Below are 22,960 nucleotides of genomic sequence, written 5' to 3'. Positions count from 1 at the left end.
CCTGGTGCCAGGTGAACCTCAGGTAAGCGACACACACACACACACACACACACACACACACACACACACACACACACACACACACACACACACACACACACACACACACACACATCTGGCCATCCCTGTAGTCTAAAAGAAAACACGATTCATCAGGCAAGGCCACCTTCTTCCATTGCTCCGTGGGCCAGTTCTGATGCTCATGTGACCATTGTTGGCCTTTCGTGGGTGAAAGGTCAACATGGGCACCCTGACTGCAGCCTCATATACAACAAACTATGATGCACTGTGTATTTTGACACCTTTTTATCAGAACCAGTATGAACTTTTTTGGCAATTTAAGCTACAATAGCTCAACTGTTTGATCACACCCAGTGGGCTTCAATGTGCATCAGTGAGCATTGGCCACCCATGGCACTAACCAATTTTGATAGATACTGACCACTGCAGGCCAGAAAAAACTCACAAAAGCTGCAGTTTTGGAGATGCTCAGACCCAATCATCTTGCCATCACAATTTGGCCATTGTCAAACTTACTCAAATCCTTATGCATGCTCATTTTTCCCGCTTCTAACACATCAACTTTGAGGGCAAAATGTTCACTTGCTCGCTAATAAATTCCAACCACTATCAGGTGCCATGATGAAGGGATAATCTGTGTTATCCACTTCATCGGGCAGTGGTCATAATGTTATAATGTCTCATTAGTGTATGATCACTGGCCACTTTGTAAGATACACCTCTTCAACTGGTCATAAACACAAATATCTAAACAGCCACACACATGGCAGCAACTTAGTGCATTTAGGCATTTATAGACATGGTCAAGACGACCTGTTGAAGTTCGAACTAAGTGAAGATGTGAGGTGATTGAATGTTCCCATCACATTACTAACTGTAATTTTAAAGTATCAATTCATTGTGAAACCTTCACGTTGTGTCATTTTAAAACATTACGTATGTAAATGATAACAGGTCTCTATTGTAGCTGACACAGTGCTAATTGGCATTTGTTTGCTTTTACAAAACATCAGATTAAAAATTCAAAAGAAGAGCAGAGTTGAGTTTCTTTTCTTTTTTTTTTTTGACAATTATAATTAAAAGCCTACATATATTGGACAATTTTACCACGCACGGAGATATATTTTACATTTCATGAAATGAAAAATATATCTCCGTGCGTGGGCGCTACCTCAGGACGAAGTCAGATTTGTTGTTGGGATTTCACCAGCAGGGGGCAATTAACGGCAGGAAGTGGATAGTGAGCCTAAATTTAGTTTTCAAGCCGGCTAAGTAAAAAGATGAACACGTGAAATGGCTGTCTTGTGGCACAAAGTCTACACCCAGTCCAAAGACATTCGCTTTAGCACTTGCATGAGAAGATGGGACGCAGGCTGGGACAAAAAAAAAAAAAAAGAAAGAAAACCAACCGTTTGTAACCGTGACGTTTAGACGTCAATTCAAGCTGATAGCTAAGCAGGTAGCTGTGGACAGGTGTTCCTTCTTCTCCACTCCCTCCTGCTGCTTTACCTCAAGATCTATCAGCTCTCCAGTGATGATGGCAACTTTTGTATTCGGTTTAACAACAGTCAGCAATTATAATGAAGTCTTTTTTTTTTTTTTTTAATTTCAGATTATACTTTTGTTAAAGATAGGGGTGGGTAGATTTCATTATGAGGACAGATGGTGGCAAAGATTTTTCACCCTAATGCAGCATTCAAAGAGCCCTTTTTCCTCAACTTCCACATAAGAAATAAGTAATGATTCAGTCTCACGGTGAACATCATCGAGCCATTTCATTCACAGAAGGCCAAGTTACTGCAGCTGGCCTTCGAGAGAACTTACCGCAAGTGCACTAATGAGTGGAGAGATGCTATCTTCACACGGCTTTAACTGAGACGGTGTCCGCCTTCAGCTATTTCAAGGGTGAGTGAAGCTTATTTTTACCCGTTGGCATTCTTGTGCTTCTGTTCCGCTGCGGCTTAATTTGTATATGTCTCACATACACGGCGCTTGCCTGCTTTCTTGTTTAGCCCATGCTGTCACTGTCCGTGGTGCTAAATGCGCAGACAGTGAATGTTTTTATTTCTGTGCTGTGCCAGTGTCTAATTTCCTTGTGTATTCATGAATGACAGTTCGCTCTGAATCCCCTTGGATGCTTGGCAGCATGGTTACTCCTTTAGGTTTAACAGCCTGAATGTTTGTCTGTACATCCAGTTGCCATTGCAGTGATTTTTATGGGTCTCTCCTACAAATTTGCCTACGCTACACTGTATATGCAGTGTAGGCAGTGACTGGCTTAAGTGAAACTCAGGACAACAGTCTTGGTTGATCCTTAGCAAGCTAATGATAACAAAGACAAATAGCAAGGCATGGCACCAGACTGCCTCTCACTGATCAGTGGGTGTTGGAGATACTCATCAGGGGAGAAAGTGGGACTGATAAAAAATTCTGCCAATCAATTGTGCAATCAAGTGATAACGATTAAGCAACTTTGTCCTGGAAGATTTCATTGCATGATTTATGTAAACAGTTGTGTGTCTAAAATAAATACCCTAGGTAATGTCTTGACAGTACTCCACAGGAGACTTCACAGATTCCACACTTAAGTGAAAAGTATAGGCTTTGCATAGCACCACCACATGTGGAATAAATGTATCTATCTATGTGCAGCTTCACATGAAAGTTGCTGAAAAATGAGCACTCCTGCTAGAGCTATTTTGAACAGCCCCCCCCCCCCCCCCCCCCCCCTTTTTTTTTTTGTATGGAGACTTATGTATTGATGCTCCTTTAGCTGCTTTTAACATAAATGCATCTCTGACCAAAGTGAGTTGGACTGTGAGCACCAGATTTTGATGCATAAGCTGCATATGTTTTGATCCTTTTCTTTTTGAACCCTCCTCCATGAGTCATTGTCAGCCTCTGAGTGAAATGTTTAATTGGCAGAGCATACTTCTTATCGCTGGTTTAAGGCGGAACATAAATATCATCATCAAAGTCAGATGTGCTATATGCCCATCATTTTCCCGGAGTTTCACTCTTTTTCCTCTCTTCAGATAAAGAAGTTGGATCTTGGTATTAGGTGCAAATTGGTGCTACAAAATCATGTTGTATACATTGAATTCAAAAGCAAACTGCCCTCTCACTTTGAAGTGAGTAAATTACAGCTGCAGAAGCAGCTGCATAAATGACTCATCAAGTTTTAGAAAGGCCTCAAAAATCATGATGTTTGCCGTATGTAGAGCGTCTGGCAAATGGCAGTGGAGGCCACAAGGAAACCCTTGCAAACATTAGCTCAGCACCTCTTAATAAGATATTTGCATAACAACAATAGAAACTACAGAGTAAACACGATTGTCAGAGTTGAATTAACCCATTTCTCACATGATTTAGAACAAAAGAATAACCTCTTTCTTCCAGTGTTGAACGATTGCAATAATGTTACTCTTCCATTCACAAGCAACTGTGTGTCTAAATAAATAATAATAACATCTATTTAAACTAGAACTGAGCTCTGGTTAGTTCCATGAAAAGAGTTGTTTATTACTTCACACACTGATTACACTGCACTGGAAAGTATGAATTATTAAAGTTCGTGCTATTGCCCAAAGGCAAACACCATGGCAAGTGCTTTGACAGGTGTTTACAGAGGCTACAGTAATCACAGTAGTATTACTTAGAGACTTTCCTGGAAATGTTTTATTTGATATTAGAAAAAAACAGCATATTCCACTGTGCAGAATCTCAAGAGATGGTAAAAAAAAAAATGCTGAAATACGTTTTTTTTTTTTTTTTTTTTTTTTTTTTTTTTTAATTTATGTACTGTATTTTGGGGCTTTTAAACTTTCATAAGCTGAAAAATGCTTAATCATGGGAACATGAAAATACGAACAAACACCTTCCTAATTCTTCATGAAGCAATATTTTGGTATGTCTTAAACTTATGCAATATCATTATGCTTTTTTCTTCAGTGACTTTTTTGGTATGAGTCTGATTCATAATTCTGATGAACTATGACATTGCTAATTATCAATGTTGACTGCAGCTTTAGAGTTTGCTTATTAAAAAAAAACTGAAATGATGCTTATTTTTTTCATCTGTGCTGCTGCACTTGTTTAACCTTTAACATGTACACTAGATGCTGATGCCGGTTTTAAAAATCTGAGCAATTTGTGAGGCTTGCGTTGCACTTGTGTTCATTCATGAACACAATAGTTTAGTCAGATTTTTTTCTACTGAATACTCATGATATCCCAGTGGGAATGGGGATGGGAATGCATTTATCATTAAAACTAAGAACTGGATTTCAACTAACGATGGAAAAAATAGCAACTGACAAGGCAAGCTGCCATTCTCCCAGATGGTACGGTACTGCATGCGTGCCTTGTGCTGGCATTGGCATATATCATAATAAGGTACCTCTGAGAGCACTGTGGAGTTCTAAAATAGTGCACCAATCCACTACTGTGTTCCTATTATTACGGTCAAGTCATAAAAAATGTACATATATAATTTTGGTGTATTACACTGAATATATTCAGAACTCATATTTGTACGAAAACCATTGCACTCATTCCAATTAATTTGACTGACGACAAAAATGAGTCAGTAATCAAATGCTACAAATTTTCAAACATGTTGAGAGATGTTGGACCGTTGGCCTTGATTCAGCCTGGGCTGGCTTAAATGAAACCAGGGAGAACAAGCAGTTGATTCAGTGCAAGCTAGTGATAACAAAGACAAATAGCAAGCCGTGGCGCCAAAGGAGTCACAGACTACCGTGCAGTGATTAGTGGGCATTTGAGATACTCTCTAGAGGAGACATGGGGACTGACAAAAATCCTTTCAATCGACTGTGCAATCAAGTGATAGCGATTAAATCACCTTCTCTTGGATATTTCCATTGTGTGACTGGTTCATTCATCTGACACTCATTCAACTGTCTTTTGATGGTTTTGTGAGTTAAAAAAAAACCCCAAAAAACATGCTTTTGGCTCTGCTTCAAATCTTTCATGCAGTTTTTATGGCTCTGTGTGAAATGGCACGAGGCATACACTGTAAAAGCTTTATTTTCTCACTGCAAACTGGCTTCCAACTGCAGTGCAGAACTTTTGTCTCCCCCTTCTGGTCTGGGAGTAATTACACAAACACTGTCCATGGCAGTTATTAAGGGGTCGCATGGTGTAGTGGTTCACACATTTGCCTAAGGTGCAAAAGCCAGTTCAAGACTCGGAAGAGATACAAATCCCAGAGAGGGTTGCATCAGGAAGGGCATCTGGCATAAAAATCTACCAAATCAAATATGCAGATCCATCTGCTGTGGTGACCCTTTGTGGATAAGGGAGCTGCCGAAAGATATGTTTGTCTGTGCTGTGAGTTCTTCTTTCTTTTGAGTTTCTTGGCGTTTTCCCAGATATTTTCGCTGAAGGCTCTGCCATACATCTACAATCACTGGTCACTTTGTTTGTTATACCTTGCCAGTACCATGTTGAACCCTTTTTTGCCTTCAGAACTGCTTTACTTCTTCATTGTGTATATTCATCAAGGTGTTGGAAGCATTCCTCAGATATATTGCTCCAAATTGACATAATGGCATAATGCATTTGCTGCAAATTTTTCAGCTGCCCATACATGATGTGAATCTCCTGTTCCACCACATCTCAAAGGTTATTTATTTATTTATAGTAATTGAGATCTTTTAACTGTGAAGTAGTGCTGCTTAACTGCGAGTTAACTGCTTAACTGATAGCAACTAACCCAGCCTTGGGGGGGTCACGAGCTAACGTACTTCTAGTGCCGTCATTGATCCCAAGCCAAGATAGTTGGGAAGGTTGCATCTGGTAGTGCGTCGAGCATAAATTCTTTGCCAAATCCAGTAGTTCTCAAACTCTATGCTGCACTAATCACTGTGCTAACGTACCTGCTAACATTTCCTTGTTCCACTGTGAGAATTAATCCGATGTTCAACATTTGTTCCACATGACTTTTCTCCCAGGTTGCCCACACCCCACCTATCATGACCCTGCACCCCACCAGTGGGGCATGCCCCAAACATGCAGATCCAGCCACTCTGGTAACCCCTGTGGAAATAAGGGAGCAGCCAAAAGTGCTCTTATCAGATAGCCACATTAGCCATTAAGGTACTGTAGCAGCTGTTGGAAGCAGCCATCAGAAGACGGGAACACTGTGGTCATAAAGAGATGGGCATGGTCAACAGTAACACTCAGGTAGGCTGTGGCATTTAAATAGTGCTCAAGGTGATAAGTACAATCTAAATTTTATGGACAAAATTTAAATATCATGCTGCTTAAAGAGTTTTTTCATTTTTTTTTTTTAATTTTGCAATCACTGCAGGTAAAAAAATTATATGACTGCAGCGAAATCTTTACCTTTTCTCTTCCTGTCTTAAATTCTTATTTTTTTGATTAAACATAAACACTAGGTTTATAGATTTTGTTACAGCAGGGGTAGGTTATTCTTGCTTGTTGAAAGGGCATTTGTCAAGTACGTTTTGATCTTTAACAGTGTATTTTGATGTTGAGCCAGCAGAAGAAATGCTCCTATTGTCAGTGTTGCTATCACCACACATTTCCTTGTAGGCAGGCATATGAGTTTGGATGATGGCCTTTGCTCAGGAGCACCCTTGACATTTTCAATGCACTGCATTTCTTCCTGCTCCTCTGTGGTCAGAGTCATGTGGGAGACTTCAGCCAGTACTTCCAGGGCAGCTCTCTGACCAGCTTGCACTGCACCACTCATGTATCCACACCATTTGGTGGCTGTCTCTGTGCCTGCCCAATGTATCCTGTAAATCAAGACAATCAGTGAGTCATATACCAATACACAGACAGTTCAGTGCTTCCTTTGTCTTTGTCATTACATGGTAGTCATGTATATATGTCTTAAGAAATATTAGTACATATGATGGTGCTGAGTGATAAAATTTCTTCTCTCACATATGGACAAGATTCACCCATAAAACAAGTCTCTGTTAGCTTGCATGGTCTTTGTCTCTGTTTACTGCAATTTCCCACTAACAAATTAGATTAGGCCTGTTCAGCGCTGTAGGGGTTGCTGCCTGGAAAAGCACAGAAACAATGTTGCCCCTCATCCACTTCTGCTGCGTGTAATGACAACACAGTCAAGAATGTCTTATAAATCTTACAAATTACTGCCCATGGTACCCAACTTTATTGTCAACATTAGTCCACATCATGTGTTTTGGATTTGAACATATTGCTGTCAAAGTAAGCTTTAGTCAAATTGTGCAGACTGCAGGGTTATGGCATTTGTAAGATTGTATCATGGTGGGTTTTCTCAACAACAACAACAAAAAAAAATTGTCTTCTTGTAGATCTAATGAGAAAAATCTGGAGAACAAGCACTAGATGTAGACTGCATACCATGGCAATGTATGTTGCTGCTATCAACTGCCAACCCCAAAGAGACAGAAGACAAAAGGTCTGTTAAATCAATAATGTATTACTGTCCCTTCTTGTCAGCTACATTATGCAAATAGGTCACCATCCACCCTCTGCTGCTGATACTTCAGCATCGTGTTAGCTGTTTTTCCCAAAGACCCAATCAAATGACTAAGGAAACAAGAGTGAGGATAGTACTGAAGAACTGTCTGCAGCATTGTTTCTGTCTATCTGGGAGATGGAAAGCAAATGTAAGTCCACTAAAGAAACATGATAGCTAACCCTTCCCATCCCTTGGTCTTGAGAAAACCCACATTCACTGCTCTATATGGTAAAGAAAGGAGAAAACTCAAAGGTGATTCCGTAGTTGAGATTCTGCAGAAACTAAAGCCCAGAATACAGACGGAGAGGCTGGCGTCACGGCCAGGTGCTTTTGGATGATTGTCAAACTGTGCTGACTAAATCAGTTGTTGGTATTTTTCAAGGGGAAATTTTTGTCCTTTTTTTAAATTTCTTTTTAATTGTGTACCTCCTTGAGAATTCATCTTAGTAAATAATTCCCTCTAAATAGTGCTTACAGCATGGGCTGATAGGAGATTGCGGTTGGAGTTGGGCCATGTTATGCACACAGTTGTTGTTCACCAGAAGAGGCAGTGAAAAAATAACCATTAAGGCATCTACAGTGATTTCTGTCTGATTGGTTCTTAAATGCAGCAACATTTTTTTTAGTCATATGAAACGAACAACTACACACTGATCATTTAATACCATACAGGTAGTGCCATAAGTATATGGACAATGACACTTTTATAATTTTGTCTCTGTATACCATCACAGTGGATTCTAAGGTGGACAATCAAAATGTGATTGATGCGCAGGCCCATGAACATCACCAAATGCTTTGTTTCTTCCCTTGACATGCTCTGCCAGGCTTTTACTATACATGTAGCTGTCTTGTTTGTGGGCATGTCTGCCATCAGTTTTGTCTTTAGTAACTGGAAAACACGGCGTGTTGCATTGAGATCAGGTTTTTGATTTGGCCAGTAAAGAATATTGAAGAATATTTCAATAATTTTCCCTGAAAAACTCTTGGGTTTAGTTTGTAGTATGCTTTAGCTCATTATCCATTTGCCAAGTGAAATGCTGTCCCGTCAGATTTCCAGCACTTAGCTGAATCTAAGCAGAGAGTATATCTGTCAACACTTCAGAATTTATCCCGCTATTTCTGACCCAGTGCCTCTGGCAGCCTTGCTTGAGTGTAACCAGTGGTTTGCACCTTGTTGTAAACCCTCTGTATTTATATTTATGAAGGTGTCTCTTGGTTGTAAACTTCAACAATGGCAAGTGAGTTTTCTTAACTTGCCTGTATGTTGTGAAGGCATTTTTCTTCTGCAGTCGTCCACCATAGTCATCTTCAGTGAACAGTAAAAGTAAGTTCAACACTTGTAACCACTTATTAATTTTTCTTGGAATAACAAAGGACTAGGCCACTTCTGGTCTTGAAATTGTCACTCAATTGTCCAATTATTTTTGAGCCTCTGAACATAAGGGGCTATATTTATAAAAATGGCTCTAATTAAACAGATGATGCAATATTTGTATTAAACTTTTAGAGTTAGAGGTGAAATCCGGCACTTCAATCACATCTTGAGTGAGTTAAAATCCACTACAGTGGTGTAAAGGGACAAAAAATAAAACTGTCACTGTCCAAATACTTACGGACATAACTGTATATTATCCACCTGTTTGTTCATTTAGAGGCTCCAGATAGATGCATCCTTCATCGTATTTCTTTCTTTGGGTCCACTGGCTTACACGTTTAGTCCCAAATAGATGATTATGTATTCTTTTTGGCAGCAGTCTGTTTGATAATTGCATTTGCTCTAAATGAAGTGGGAACTCCACACCTTGGACTGATGATGATATTTTAACACATTGCCCAATCCTGCTGAAGTACTGTGACACAGTCTAACATCAATAAAACCTGAAATAATTTTTGCCATCTCTGGACAAATCCTCTGTTTTTTCGGGGGTGGTAAAGATAAAAAGAGATTTCTAGCATTTTATTCATAGCTTTCTACACTGCACGGACTTCTAGATATTATCAGATATGATGAGTTGTTTTTGTGAATGGATTTCTTTCTTTGGATATATTATGTTCTTGCATTTTGGTGACCTGATGGACTCACTCAAAGCCTCTCCAGGTAAAAGAGAGAGCATCTTCCAGGTAGTTCCAGTGTCAGTAAGTAAGAGTGATTTAAGTCCATTATGTAGTAACTGTTGCCCTATCATTTTGAATCATCTATGAAAAAAGAAGAAATATGTTTGCCCTCTCAATGGTAATGGTTCTGTATGAATTGAGGTCAGAGCTGAGTTATCTAAGGTTTTCCATGGAAATCCTGCATTTGATTTTAATGCACATGACAGGATAAGAGGATGGATGGATGGATGGATTGCTTATTTCATTCTCAATTCTTTTAATATGTTTTTCTTTTTGCGGTTGTAAACCCATATTCCAAAATGAGACATCAATCAATCACCTTGGTTAAAAATTATGTCAGTCTATCTTTTTTTAACAAGCTATTGCTTATGCTGCCACAATGATGGTTTACATTCATGTTTCAGATCATCAAACGCACGTTAATACTGAATTAAAACAATTCCACAAAGAAGAGTGGGACAAATTTCCTCCACAGAGATGTGGAAAAACTCATTCCCAGTTATCGCAAATGCTTGACTGCAGTTCTTGCTGTCAAGTGTTGCACAGGAAGTTATTGAGTTAAGGGGGCAATTTTTTTTTCCACATACTCTAGGTCCGGTAGGTTTGGATAGTTTTACCCTCTTAATAAATAATAAATTAAAACACAGACAAAAGAGAGAGAAAGCCTTTTGTATTGACTCTGGCTATCTTTCTCATCTAATTTTAAAAGCTGTTTAAAGTGAAACATGCAAGTGTGACAAATATGCCAAAAAACAAATCAGGAATAAGTGGTACAGGAGCGAAAAATGGTGACAGCTGCATGGTAGTTACATGTAAAAGCATCCTTTTATGGATAACTTTTATGGATAACTGTGGTAGAGGAAATGAAGCCAGTTGATGCTGCACCTTAAATCTGTGCAAATAATGGATGTGCCTATCTCTGTTTTTGTTAGCTTTTATTTGCACCTGGTTGCACGTTGCTGCCCACTGCACACAGTTTGAGAACCAGAGAACTTTGATTATGTTTGTCCAGTTCAAGAAAACCTCTTCTAACTGGCTTTACCAGCCATCAACAATTTTCACCATCAAAGCAATGGAGAACAGCTTCACCTCTTTGTCTGCCCACTATGCTTGATGAATTAATGTTATCTGAACAATAGTGTTTGATGTCTGATGGTCTTTACTCTCTGTTCATACGTCTGTGATGTGGTAAAGCAGTCTATGTCGATGAATTCCACGAAAAGATGCTACCATTGAATTGGACTAATAAAATGCCATTAAGTAAAGGTGCTAAAGGAGTAGAGAGTAATCAGGAGTAAACAGAGGGGCAATGTGTGGCAGAGCTGGAATGTGAATGTGAGAAGGATTCTGATTGTTTAGTCCAGGCTAATAGGCAACTTCAACAGCACAATTTCTAAGACCTTAGGACCCGAGCCTGAGATGTCAGTGAGCTTGGTAATGAGCTGGTATTACTGAGTCTGCCTCTCGCAACACGCACCTGCCTAAGCTTAGAGGTAAAGTTTAGCTTTTCAGAATATTTGTTGGAGGTACCAGATATCACCTCAAGTATAGGATAATTGGCTGCGGCGCATGATTATACACTTGCTTGAGGGTACTCTGTCATGGATTTATGCAGCAGCGATTCATATCATTGGGATATAGGATACATGATAATGAAAAAGGAAAGCAATATATCCCGCGCGGATTAAAAAATAAAACACGCAGGAGGGGTAGAGTGAAAGAAATCAATCAACTCAGTCATTACAGTGGCATGCATAGCAGGTGGCAGTAAACAGTATAATGAGCCGCGGCATTATGATGAAAAGAACGAGAGCTTGTCAAATTAAAAAGGCTGCATTTTGGCCCTGATTGGACTTGATTGGTGTCGTGTTTAAATAGGTGATTATATGATAAGAAGTAACTGAAAGCATTCAACTGACGGCGTTCATACCTGTAGTGCTCTGTCAAAGTAAATTCAGTGTTTTATTTTTGTGGACTTAAGTGTGTGTGTGTGTGTGTGGGGGGGGGGTTCAGGAAATGCACAACTATAAGATTTATCCAGTCTCTAAAATTTGCAATGATGATGAAATCTGCGTGTTAGTGAAACATTACTTTTTACCTTTGCTGTAATTGTTTTGTGTTCAAATTCATTCAATTTCCCAGCAGGCTGATTTTAATATATGTAATAACAGATTAGCCAAATGGATTTAGTAAGAAGCTAATCCACAGTCACATAATGAAGCAGAAATATACATAACTGGAAGAAAAGAAACTCTTTATTTCCAAAGCATTTATTTTTACTGGCTAAAGCATTTAAAAAAAAAAAAAAAAGCATTTTCTAAAATATAAAGAAATGTTAATATATGGAAATAAGTGCTATTACACTTAAGCTTGTGACAGTTTGACATATAGTTTGGTTTAGCATGTGAAGAATTCTGCCTGGCCATCATTGGCCAACATAAAGGGTGTGCATATCTCTCTCCATAACTGTCTAATTGAAACAGTGGGCACTAAATAAACATGCAGTGCAGCCTTTCTTTGTCATTAGAAAGCACTTCTGAGTTTGTTTATATGGTATTTAATCAGCATGATTTATTGAAAGTATGGGTATTTTGCGTATTTTCAGTGCTTCGACTGTGCAAAATACCCACTCTCTCTCTTTCCTATCCAGATATTAGTGCTGCTTGATTACGGCAAAATCCAGATTGAGAAATTAATAATGGATTTTTTTATTAACTTTTTTGGCAATTAAAATATAAATCATGTAAATGCATAAAAGAAGCATTAGTGAATATGGTGTAGGACAGAGGACAGAGTCCCTGAAGGTTTACCTATGGAAACCTGGCTTCAGCCAACGTACTGTAAAGCGAGTTTAAATAGTAAATAGACTGGTTCTTATATAGTGCTTTTCTACTCTACTTTGAGCCCTCAAAGTGCTTTATACAACATGCTTTATACACATATTCACACACATTCATACAAGCACTTCTTTCCACAGCTATAAGTGCTTTCTATCTAACGTTCACACAGATTCATACTCTAACAGTTGCATTGAGAGCAACTTGGGGTCCAGTCTTGCCCAAAGACACTTTTTCAGTTTTATGGCTAGTGCTTGATTTTACCAAGTAGATTTGCTTACTGACAAAGTTAGGTGTTTGTGATGAAGTGTTTTTACTAGAAAAAACTTTTTTTTTTTTTTTTTAATTTAAAGTTGGTCTGCAGTTAGGCTTTTGATATTATTAGTATAAACATCAGGGATTGCTCCACATATTAGGCAAAAGCCTCTGTAACAATATCGCTACATATTGTTAGGCTCTCTCTTTGATTACAATTGGGACTCCCTGAGGAATCATACTGGCATTACAGGATTAGGTTGCTGTTGCTAAAAAGACAGAATTGTGTAGGACTCACAGAATAGTCCTGAAATGGCTGAATGGATGCAGACTTAAACAGAGATCTGATGGAGAGGTATAGCTCTGTTAGTTGGTTGACTATAATGTCCTTATATCAGATGCTAAGATGCAAGCTCCAGGAATAATATGAAAAGCATCATCAAATAGTATTCTATGAACCACAGAACTAATCTCCACTAAACTTCAACTTTAGTGTAAAAACTACTGAGGTCAGTTTACTCTTATTTCTCTACTTTTCTCATTTCTCACATACCCTCTTCTCTGCTCTCTCTGTAAACATGCTGTCCACTCAAGCATATTACCCACCTAGCATAATTAGGCCAAGTGTGGAAAACACATTGTTGTCAATAAAAAGACCCAGACTACATCAAATCCCACAATCTACACGGCACTAGCTAAATTTGTTGTGCTCATAAATACATTACCTTGGGAGCACCAGCAGCATTTTTGTCAGCCAGGCTTGGGCTTGTCTTCATTACATGTGCCGGATTCGTGTCAAGGTCATACTGTGCCCTTGAGAATCCATTTTCTATATGGGGTAGGAATGTGGATGAGAGCTACCATCTCCTTTCCACTGTTTGAGGCACCTTATGTAATGAGCTTCCTCTACTCCCCACGGACTTGATGTCATTATGGAAATGTATTACCTGGATCCCCTCCCCCTCCCCATCTCTCTCTCATGTTTCAGCTTTGTGCAACAGGCCATTAGAAATGGATTATAGGACATTTTCCCATGAGAATACCCCTCCCGATGACCTCTTGCCATTTCTTTAGAACTGGACTACTATGTATCATTGGAAGTATAATCACTCCCACGACTGATGTCAATGATCTGTACACACTGGGTGCTAGTGAGTAATATCCAGTTGGCAGAGAGAATACAGACTTTGTTTCATGCTATAAAAATAGTATAAACATTCAGCAAATACACAGTATCTCTCATGCTGTCACCTTCTCTACTGTGATAATATTTACAACTGTGAACTCTATAACTTTACGTTTAGGTGTGGAAAACATTTCTGTTAGTCTTTTCTCTAGCTTTTTGTACTACATCCTTTGTGTGCATGCGTGGATGCAAATACAGAGGGAAGATAACTTCTTTTAATGTAAGGGAGAATACAAATTGTGATTTTTAGTGGTGGATTTGTCATCAGTTGGGTGTTTACCTGCCAAAGGGCTTCCTCAGGCTAGGGTGGTAATATGTTAGCAGACCTGGTGCCATGACATTAACGGGACAGCCACCACTATAGTCCTCCTTGGCCCAATCCTGCATGAGAAACTGGTTTAATTATATTGCTCAGTATTATTATACATGACATAGAAAAGAATGGCTTGATTTCAGCAAAATGATCGTCAATGACACATAGAAGTCATAGTATATTTAACAGTTTATGAGGATGCAGAAGATGCAGTGGACTACTGCTCCCAGTCATTCATGCACAGTATGCAAAATAGGCTGTTACTAGTTTCTGTTTGCAAGCTGCCCACATACATAAAGCCCTTATTACCATTATATTAAGCAGTGTAGTGAGAAAACTTAAATATGCAGTTCTTCTGCAGGTTTTGCTGTTATCAGGATTAATTCTTCTATTTCTTGGCTGATTTTTTTTTTCAAACCTTTTCTTTTCCTTTTTTTTTAACAAAGAAAAGAGAGAACATTAAAAAATAAAGGAACAAAACACCAAAATCAAAATACATGTTTTTGATACTGAATTTGAAGCTTTTAAAGTCCCAGTGAGGCCTAAATTTTAAATGTAGCATTTGCTCTTCCTTTACTTTTAGTACACACTATATTTCAACAGATTTGAATAATATGAGCCAGTGAAGCTCACTTTTGCCCGATGACAGTGATACTGAGGTGAGTCGCTGAAGACTTGCTGAACTTTTCTGTTGGTAAGTGCTGCTGTTTTTGCTGCTGTTAGCTACTGTTAGCTGGTGTTAGTAAGGCTGTCTTTGAAGTGGATGTAACATTGTTGGACTCCGAGGCTTAGTGAATAAACTGTCATGCAATGTGAGAATGTAACCAAGCGGTTTGTCAAAGGGAAATTTTTAGGACACTTAAGCCTGACATTAGCTGGCATAATATTATAACCAGCTGTTGTTGTTGTTTATGCCAACTCCTCAGTTACTATCACTGAAACTAAGGAGCCGAGCCCAACTCCTGAAAATCAACCATGACTACCATGGACCCCCCTCCACTTGGCACAATGCAGTCAGACAAGTACCATTTTACTGGCAACCGCCAAACCCAGACTTGTCCATCAGATTTCCAGGTGGAGAAATGTCATTTGTCACTCCAGAGAACACATCTCCACTGCTCTAATCCAGTGGCCGCATGCTTTACACCACTGCACCCGATGCTTTGCATTGTGCTTGGTAATGTACGGCTCGGACATAGCCGCTAGGCCATAGAAACCCATTCTATGAAGCTCTCTACGCACTGTTCTTCATCTGTAGGCCAAATAAAGTTTGGAGGTCTGTAGTGACTGATTCTGTAGAAAGTCGTTGACCTCTGCTTAATTTGCACCTCAGCATCTGCTCTGATTTTTATCTGGCCTACCACTTCATGGCTGAGTTGCTCTCGTTCCTAATTGCTTCCGCTTTCTTATAATGCCATAGTTGACTGTGGAATGTTTAGTAGTGAGGAAATTTCATGACTGGACATGTTGCACAGGTGGCATCCTTTCACTGTACTATACTGGAATTCACTGAGCTCCTGAGAGTGACCCTTTCTTTTCTCAAATGTTTGTAGAAGCAGTCTGCATGCCTAGGTGTTTGATTTTATACACCTGTGGCCATGGAAGTAATTGGAGCACCTGATTTGGATGGGCGAGTCAATACTTTTGTAGGTATGATCCTTCCTATCTTGAGTCTGAAGGTGCAAACATGAACTTTAATGCAACACCACAGCACAAGAACACCTACAAGTTCCTCTTCTCCACCGCTTTTTGCTTACTGCATATATGGCCGGTTTAGCCACATATGTAAAATGTGATTAGTTGGAAGGGAGATGTCATTCCTGGTCACTGTATTAAAAAATAGTGGGGAAACATGGTGGCTTCCACAAACCTGTGGCTGCTCCTATGTATTTTTAATAGATTGATTATAAGTTTATGAGAATGCATCACTTGTCGGAAGACGTAATTCCGCAGTACTCTGTGTATATTTATGAATACAATATCCTTTTTTATTTCTATTAAATAAAGGAGGGAGAGAAAACAAAAGTGGAACTGCTGAGTGGGCCTGCTACCCCAGCTAAGAAAAGACCACATAGACCTCCACTACCAAGTCTCTTTCTGGCTAACATCAGATCCACAGCAAACAAAATGGCCCAACTGGAGCTAAGATTAGTATAGGGCAACTTTCTGAGATTGCTGTGTGAAAACTATAACTGAAACCTTGCTTCATTCCACAAACCCAGACACAGTCATGCAGCTAACAGGCCACACCATCCATTGGCAGAAACGCAACAAAGACTCCAGTAAGCGAAAAGGAGGACTCTGTACATACAAAAACAACAACTGCTGCATACAGAACCATAGACAGCTACTGCTCACCATAGCTGGATGCTCTGACGGTTACTTGCCATCCTTTTTCCTCCCTGGAGAGCTTTCAGCAGTAATCATTACGGTTGTTTACATCTCTCCTGACACCAATGTTAGCCAAGCCCTCACCCACCTACTGTATATAGCCTGATAACCAACAACAGAAGGCTCATCCTGACAGGGTGCACATAATTGCTGGAGACTTCAACCAGGCCTGCTTAAAGTCTGTTCTCCCCAAATTCACACAATATATGAATGAATGAATGAATGAAGTTTTATTGCCATGTGGGTGAACAAGTTCACACATTGGAAATTGCAGTTACAGAACACCATCCAAATACACAAACACAACACACATAGGGGGATATGTGTCCTTGGGTCATGCAGCCGTTTCTTGCGGCGCTACCTTTGGCAGGAGGAGGAAAAACAACACATCATGGGGAAGTTAGGTTAAAAAAAAAAAAAAAGTCATCTGGTACAGTGCTCAAAAGAGCACTGCACCAGGGTCCAAAAAAAAAAAAAAAAACCACCTTAGCAAAGCATTTGCACATGTAAAGCAAGGACAGCGGCGGTAGGTGAGGTCAGGTCAGGAGGGGATGCAGACGGAGACGAGAGGTGGGGGCATTGTGGAGCCAGATGCCAGGTTCCAGCCAAAACAGTTCACTGATAGCGGTGGAATTTCATCAGCAGCCGTGATACACCAGACCCAGCTTCACAAATCACAACGCGGAGTGGGGGAGAGAGCAGCCGCACACAGAGCCCGCACAAATTTGCCACCAGAGAAAATAACACACTGGATCATGTGTACTGCAACATCACACATGCTTACAGATCAGTGCCACAGCCTCATGTTGGACAGCAGACCATCTTTCTCTGCACCTCATACCAGCTTACAACCCGCTCAAAATGAAATTCAGTTCCATCACAAAAACTATCAACACTTGGCCTGAAAATGGCCTCTCCCAACCACAGGACTGCTTCGTGAACACAGAGTGGAGTACGTTTGAAAATCCAGACTTGGAAGAGTACACACAGACTGTGCTGAGAATGTAACAAAAACAAATGTGGGTGTTCCCTAGCCAGAAGCCCAGGATGAACAGTAAAGTGCAATTCCTGATTAAAGACTACAATACTGCTTTCAGAACAGGAGAAAAAGCACAGTACAGTTTTGCCAGGTCAAACCTGAAAAGGGGCATCAAAGCAGCCAAGGAATCGTACAGTCAGATGATTGAGGCCCATCTCACCAATAACAATCCAAGGCACTTCAACAACTACAGGGGCAGCAACATCCCAACTGTTAAAGACAATGTTTTACTGGCTGAGGAACTAAAAAATGTTTTCTCAAGGTTTGAGACTGATAGGCCATTGACCCGTCCCCCAGCCTACAGCAGCGCCTCAATGACCCTTCAACAGCACCAGGTGAGGCATGTGCTCAGGTCAGTTAATGCAAGGAAAGCTTTGTCCCCAAAACAGCCACAAACAGCAGCTCATCGTGCTCACGTCACTGGTGATGAAGCGCTTTGAGAGGCTAGCCAGATCCCAAACTGCCTCCCTTCAGCATTTGAGCCGCATCAGGTTGTTCCACCAAATACACCATCACCTTCGCCATCCAATCAACGCTGAGCCTGGGACCTATGCCAGACTGCTGTTCATAGACTTTAGCTCAGCTTTCAATACAGCCACCCCGGACGTTCTCATTAAAAAACTGCTGGACCTCTGGACACACCGTGTGTGTGTGTGCGTGTGTGTGTATTTATCCTTAGCATTGTAATTATAATTTAAATAGATGTTTCATTCTATTCTCTATATTCTTTTATATTATATTTTTCCCCAAAGGGAGAAGCACTGCATTTTATGTAATGTATAATGACAATAAAGCTATTCTATTCTATGTTCTCAACAAAATCCTGTGGATAATCTGGTGAATTTAAGATCTTGCCAGTGCAATCCCTCCATGTCTTGCCAGACTCCACAGCTGCTGGTGAAGTGAATCATAGTGCTTAGGTTGCTTGCAGGTTTCTGAGATTTTATGTAGATGTGGAAATGCCTAGGCAGCATAGATTACCATCAACTTGTCGCTTGTGGTTGAAAAACTTCCCTATTCATATTTTCAGTGGATCATTAGTATTTCTTGGCCTGACAAAATTGAGCACCTCCAGTGTCCATATGTCCAAAAAAAGAGCATGGGTCTGGGGGTATTTTAGACCCACCAGCCTCAGGTTTTCATGTAATGTACTTGCATTTATATAGTTCTTTTCTATTTTTGTCACTCGGAATACTGTAGACTACAAGTCACATTTAGCCCCACATTCATACAGTTAATTATTCTGTCTCACATCCATGGCCAGTTTAGAATCACCAATTAACTAAACATTGACAGTGGGAACAAGCCAGAGTGGGAGGAAACCCACGTATACACAAGGGAGAACATGCAAGGTTCAAGTGTGGAGATAGCTCTAAATCTAGGAGTATAGCTTTCAAGGTTTTGTTCTTCATCTGCAGCACACATACTTTTTGCAGAAAGCAACATCATCTTCAGAGATAGGTAATTGCAGCTGGACCTGCAATCCTTCTCCTTCCAACCCCCTATGCTCATCTCTGCTGTGGGTGCAATAATTCCCTCCAATTTAGAGAAAAACTCAGATGTTGTATCATTAACTGCAGCCTGTAGTCGTGCCCGTTTCCACACCTTCATGTGCTCCTGGGGTCTACTTTCATGTTCATGTTGTTAGCTTTTTGTGCCATACTGCTAGCATCTAAGTTAGTTAGCTCTCACTGCTTTGTTACTTGTTCACGTGAAACAGTATTAAAAGTACCATGAAGTGTGCATCACAGCCACAGCTGTGGCTGCAGCTGCACATGCTGGCGGTTAAGTGAGCCGGAACAACAGGTCAGTCTGCAATAAATTGATCCCATCTGCCAACCAAACACCTAAATCACATGACTTGATTGACTGACTATTTAATAATTCACAGTACTGTTAACTCATCAGTGTGAGTTAACACTAGCTTTTCCCTTAAAATAGAAATGATTAAATGAAAACTTTAGCTCATATAGCTCATCTGTGTTTTCCATTTAAATAGACAAAAATTGCATGGATGTTAAAAGCATATTTAAAAGCCACTGATGGAAATAATTTATCTTCCTCACTAATGTATTCTTTTACAGACTATAAATGCATGATCTGCATCATATGATAGAGCTAAGCTGTTTTCTTAATGTTTGACACATTATTAGGACCAGTTGGGTACATAAAGGTGTACCTTGTTTAAAGTGAAAATATAAAACAACAGACTGTACAGTGGCTTTACCCAGTATTGTATTAGTTGTGGTATCTCGTGTGCAAAATGCGTAATTGTGCTCTCTTTTTGAAAGCTCGGCCTACCTCCAGCACACTTATCTTTCAGTGACATATTTATTCAGTTTTCTGTTTGTTTTAACATGAACATGTTTTTAACGCCGCCAGCTAAAATTAAAGACGGGCACTGAACTTTCAAAAACGCCTTTTGTTTTAGTGTATCCCTAGAGACCGTCACAAGTCAATAAATACCCTACTGTCTATAAGCCGTATTGAAATTCACCAATATACTTTTTGATCCCATCCTGGCTTCCCTCCTTTTTATTTTGACAGTTGACGATGCAGTTAATTTTGGACTATTTGGTTTGTAACAGTCATATCACTGATAAATCGGTTTTTCATTGTGGCTCTGTTTGACAATGAACTGTCATATAATATACACACTAATCATGGCAGCACATGAACAAGCTCTAAGCACAAGATCGATAGAGGCTGGGGTCTACCACACCAGGCAAGGCCCCAGGTGCAGGCTGTGCAGAGATGCCCCTGAGACTATCCAGCACATAACAGGAGGGTGCAAGATAGCATGCTTGTGATGGCAAACCAACCGGATGTAGTGGTGTGTTATTTTTGTTTTTGTTTTTTTTTTGTTAACTAAGATGCTGGGAGTGCAGGTTCTGTGTTTCCTCTGTGGTCTGCAACACTAGAGAAGACCACACTGTGCTTGTGTCTGAGATGTTTTAAAAGCAGAGTAATCAGAAGCAGTGCTATCAAGGAAATAAGAATGGCAGACTGCAGCAGCTTCTCATTCTGAATTTGAAAGAATAAGGTCTGTTCACAGGACTTGTCCACTTTCCACACCAGAGAGGGATGCAAATTTTAGAGCTTTTAGAGAGACACTTTATGGAAAGGACTTTAGACTCATTGTGAAAACCCAAAATAACTTTTCTTTTATTATTTTTGCCTAATGTCATTTTAAAAAATGTGTTACACAAAACTTCCATCTTCAGAATCCAAACCAGAAAGAAACAAACAAAAAAAAACAAGTGAGGGAAAACATTTTTGTACTACAGAACCACCTTAAACTAAAAATATTGTTTTATTACACCAGACATTTACCACTGGAGTACGTACTTTCTCTTCATAGTGGATGAAAGATGCAGCCTCAGGTCCTAGATAGTTGACCAGACTGGAAAGCACAGCTTTTTTCCTTTCTCCAACCTGCAAACAGAAAATAGAAAGAAATGCCTGTTGTAATTTGGCACTTGTTCTAACCCAAGTCCATAACAACATGCTGTGTGCTGAAATATGAATGTATAGTGTAGAAGCCAGTACAAGTTGGACACAAGAAGTAGGCAATTTGTGCATCTCAATCTTGGGGTTGTGTTAGCACACATGATGAGGTATGTGCAGAGCAGCTGAGGCCTGGGAACTAAAGGTGTTTTAAAATCATTTCAACGTTGCCTGTGTTATAGAGGTTTGTGGCAAGGAGAATCCTCACCAAACACTCCTGTTTTTGAGTGTGACTGAAAGTGAACTGGAAAATCTGTCCCAGGAAGAAAGTAATCCTAGCTGTAGGATGGTTTCCCAAAATCATCCAACGTTAGTGTTCTAGGTTCAAACGACAAATTATTAAATAAGTAAAGATAACTACAAGAACTTAATTTAATTCTCAAACTCCAGATCTCACCATCTAGAGCCCGACTGATATGAAACATTTAAGAGTGATACAATATTTAACTTAAAAATATGATCTATCAGCCAGTATTTTCATTTTCAGGCACATGAAACATACACAGATTTCTGTAACTTTTTATGTATAGTTATTTATGAGTCCCTAATAAGATAATCTGACAATGCAGTTTAAAAATACTATACTGTCACAACAGGTCATGGATTACTTGTTTACGCTCTGCCCGACTCTGCTTGGATCAGCTCACTGTTGTGTTTGTGGCATTCACATGTTGCCAAGGTCAACAAAATGTCCAACAATAACACTTAATAATATGGTTGAAGGGTGTTTCTTTCATCCCTTCTTTAGGTTTTTTTTTTTTTTTTTCCCATTTATCGGCCATTATAAATGCTGATACCCATACCGATCATCAAATAACTCGAGCAAAACATGAGCTGGGCAATATTATTTGCAATTCAAGAAAATTGTAGTTAATTCATATTTATTGAAAGACTTTGGTTTAACTAGGAGAAATGAAGCATGACGTTACTCTTGGAGTCATGCAGTTTGCTCTAATAAATGGTGCAGTTCCAACCATTTTTGTGCAATCCTCATTTCCCTGAATTTCTTCAGTGGAAGTCTTGGCATGATACAAAAAAACAAACAAAAAAGCACCCAACGAAATGTCAAAGCAAAAATAAAACTCCAACAATGGAAAGCCAGCCAAGTCCAAATAAGAAAACACAGCACATACTGTGTGTAAGTGCATGCTTGATGTCAACTCTGCTCACATATACCACCATTTTTTATTTTATGTTGGGGATGTCAATTTAAATTATTTAGCAGCCTACACAGCATAAACCAGCAGGGTGACGACTACTCAAGAGCGTTGTGTTGCTAAGAATGTTAACCATACCTGCACACATTTACAACACAGGCTTAAAGGGATATAATTCCTGCATTTATCCAATCCCAAAGGTATAGTTGAAAAGAATTCAAAGGAATTTAAAGCATCAAGTCTATAATTTTTTTTTTTTTTGTGTTTTTGGCCACAGCAGCTTTTGGTTAGCAGTGGAGAGAGACAGGAAATGGGGGAAAGATACAGGGGAAGACACGCGGGCAAATTGGCGACAGGCCGGGACGCGAACCCGCGCCGCCCGCACCGCAACGCGGCATATGTATGTGGTCGCCGGCTTCACCACTAAGCCACCCAGGCACCCCAAGTCTATAATTTTAATGCTATTTGTTAATCAATAACCTGTCGGTTGGCCAAGCCAAAAACATTAACAATCGTGTGGCTTAAATTTCAGTTAGGCAATTTTCTATTTTTTTTTTTTTTTTTTTTTTTCTTTCTAAATACTTCACAAGCAAAAAGTACCCAGTGTCCGTTTTTAGTAGCACTAAAAAAAA

At 39.7% G+C, this 22,960-nt stretch overlaps 1 protein-coding gene and 1 pseudogene across 1 annotated transcript in view; one reads left to right on the top strand and one right to left on the bottom strand.

Moving 5' to 3' along the window:
- Positions 1-241: 241 nt before the first annotated feature.
- The window catches only part of LOC115789750 (coxsackievirus and adenovirus receptor homolog), a 78,443-nt pseudogene continuing 55,724 nt past the window's right edge, over positions 242-22,960 (top strand).
- Positions 3,841-22,960, bottom strand: part of LOC115789009 (probable flavin-containing monoamine oxidase A) — a 48,097-nt gene continuing 28,977 nt past the window's right edge. The window contains exons 10-12 of the mRNA XM_030742156.1: positions 21,013-21,099; positions 14,202-14,302; positions 3,841-6,806 (exon numbers count right to left, since the gene is read on the bottom strand). Coding sequence (XP_030598016.1) covers positions 6,458-6,806; positions 14,202-14,302; positions 21,013-21,099 — 537 coding nt within the window. The 3' untranslated portion in view covers positions 3,841-6,457. The remainder of the gene's footprint in view (positions 6,807-14,201; positions 14,303-21,012; positions 21,100-22,960) is intronic.

Source organism: Archocentrus centrarchus, chromosome 12 (genome assembly GCF_007364275.1).
Source record: "Archocentrus centrarchus isolate MPI-CPG fArcCen1 chromosome 12, fArcCen1, whole genome shotgun sequence".
NCBI lineage: Eukaryota > Metazoa > Chordata > Actinopteri > Cichliformes > Cichlidae > Archocentrus > Archocentrus centrarchus.
Note: the sequence above shows the minus strand (reverse complement) of the source record. Positions and strands in the feature narration are given on the sequence as shown.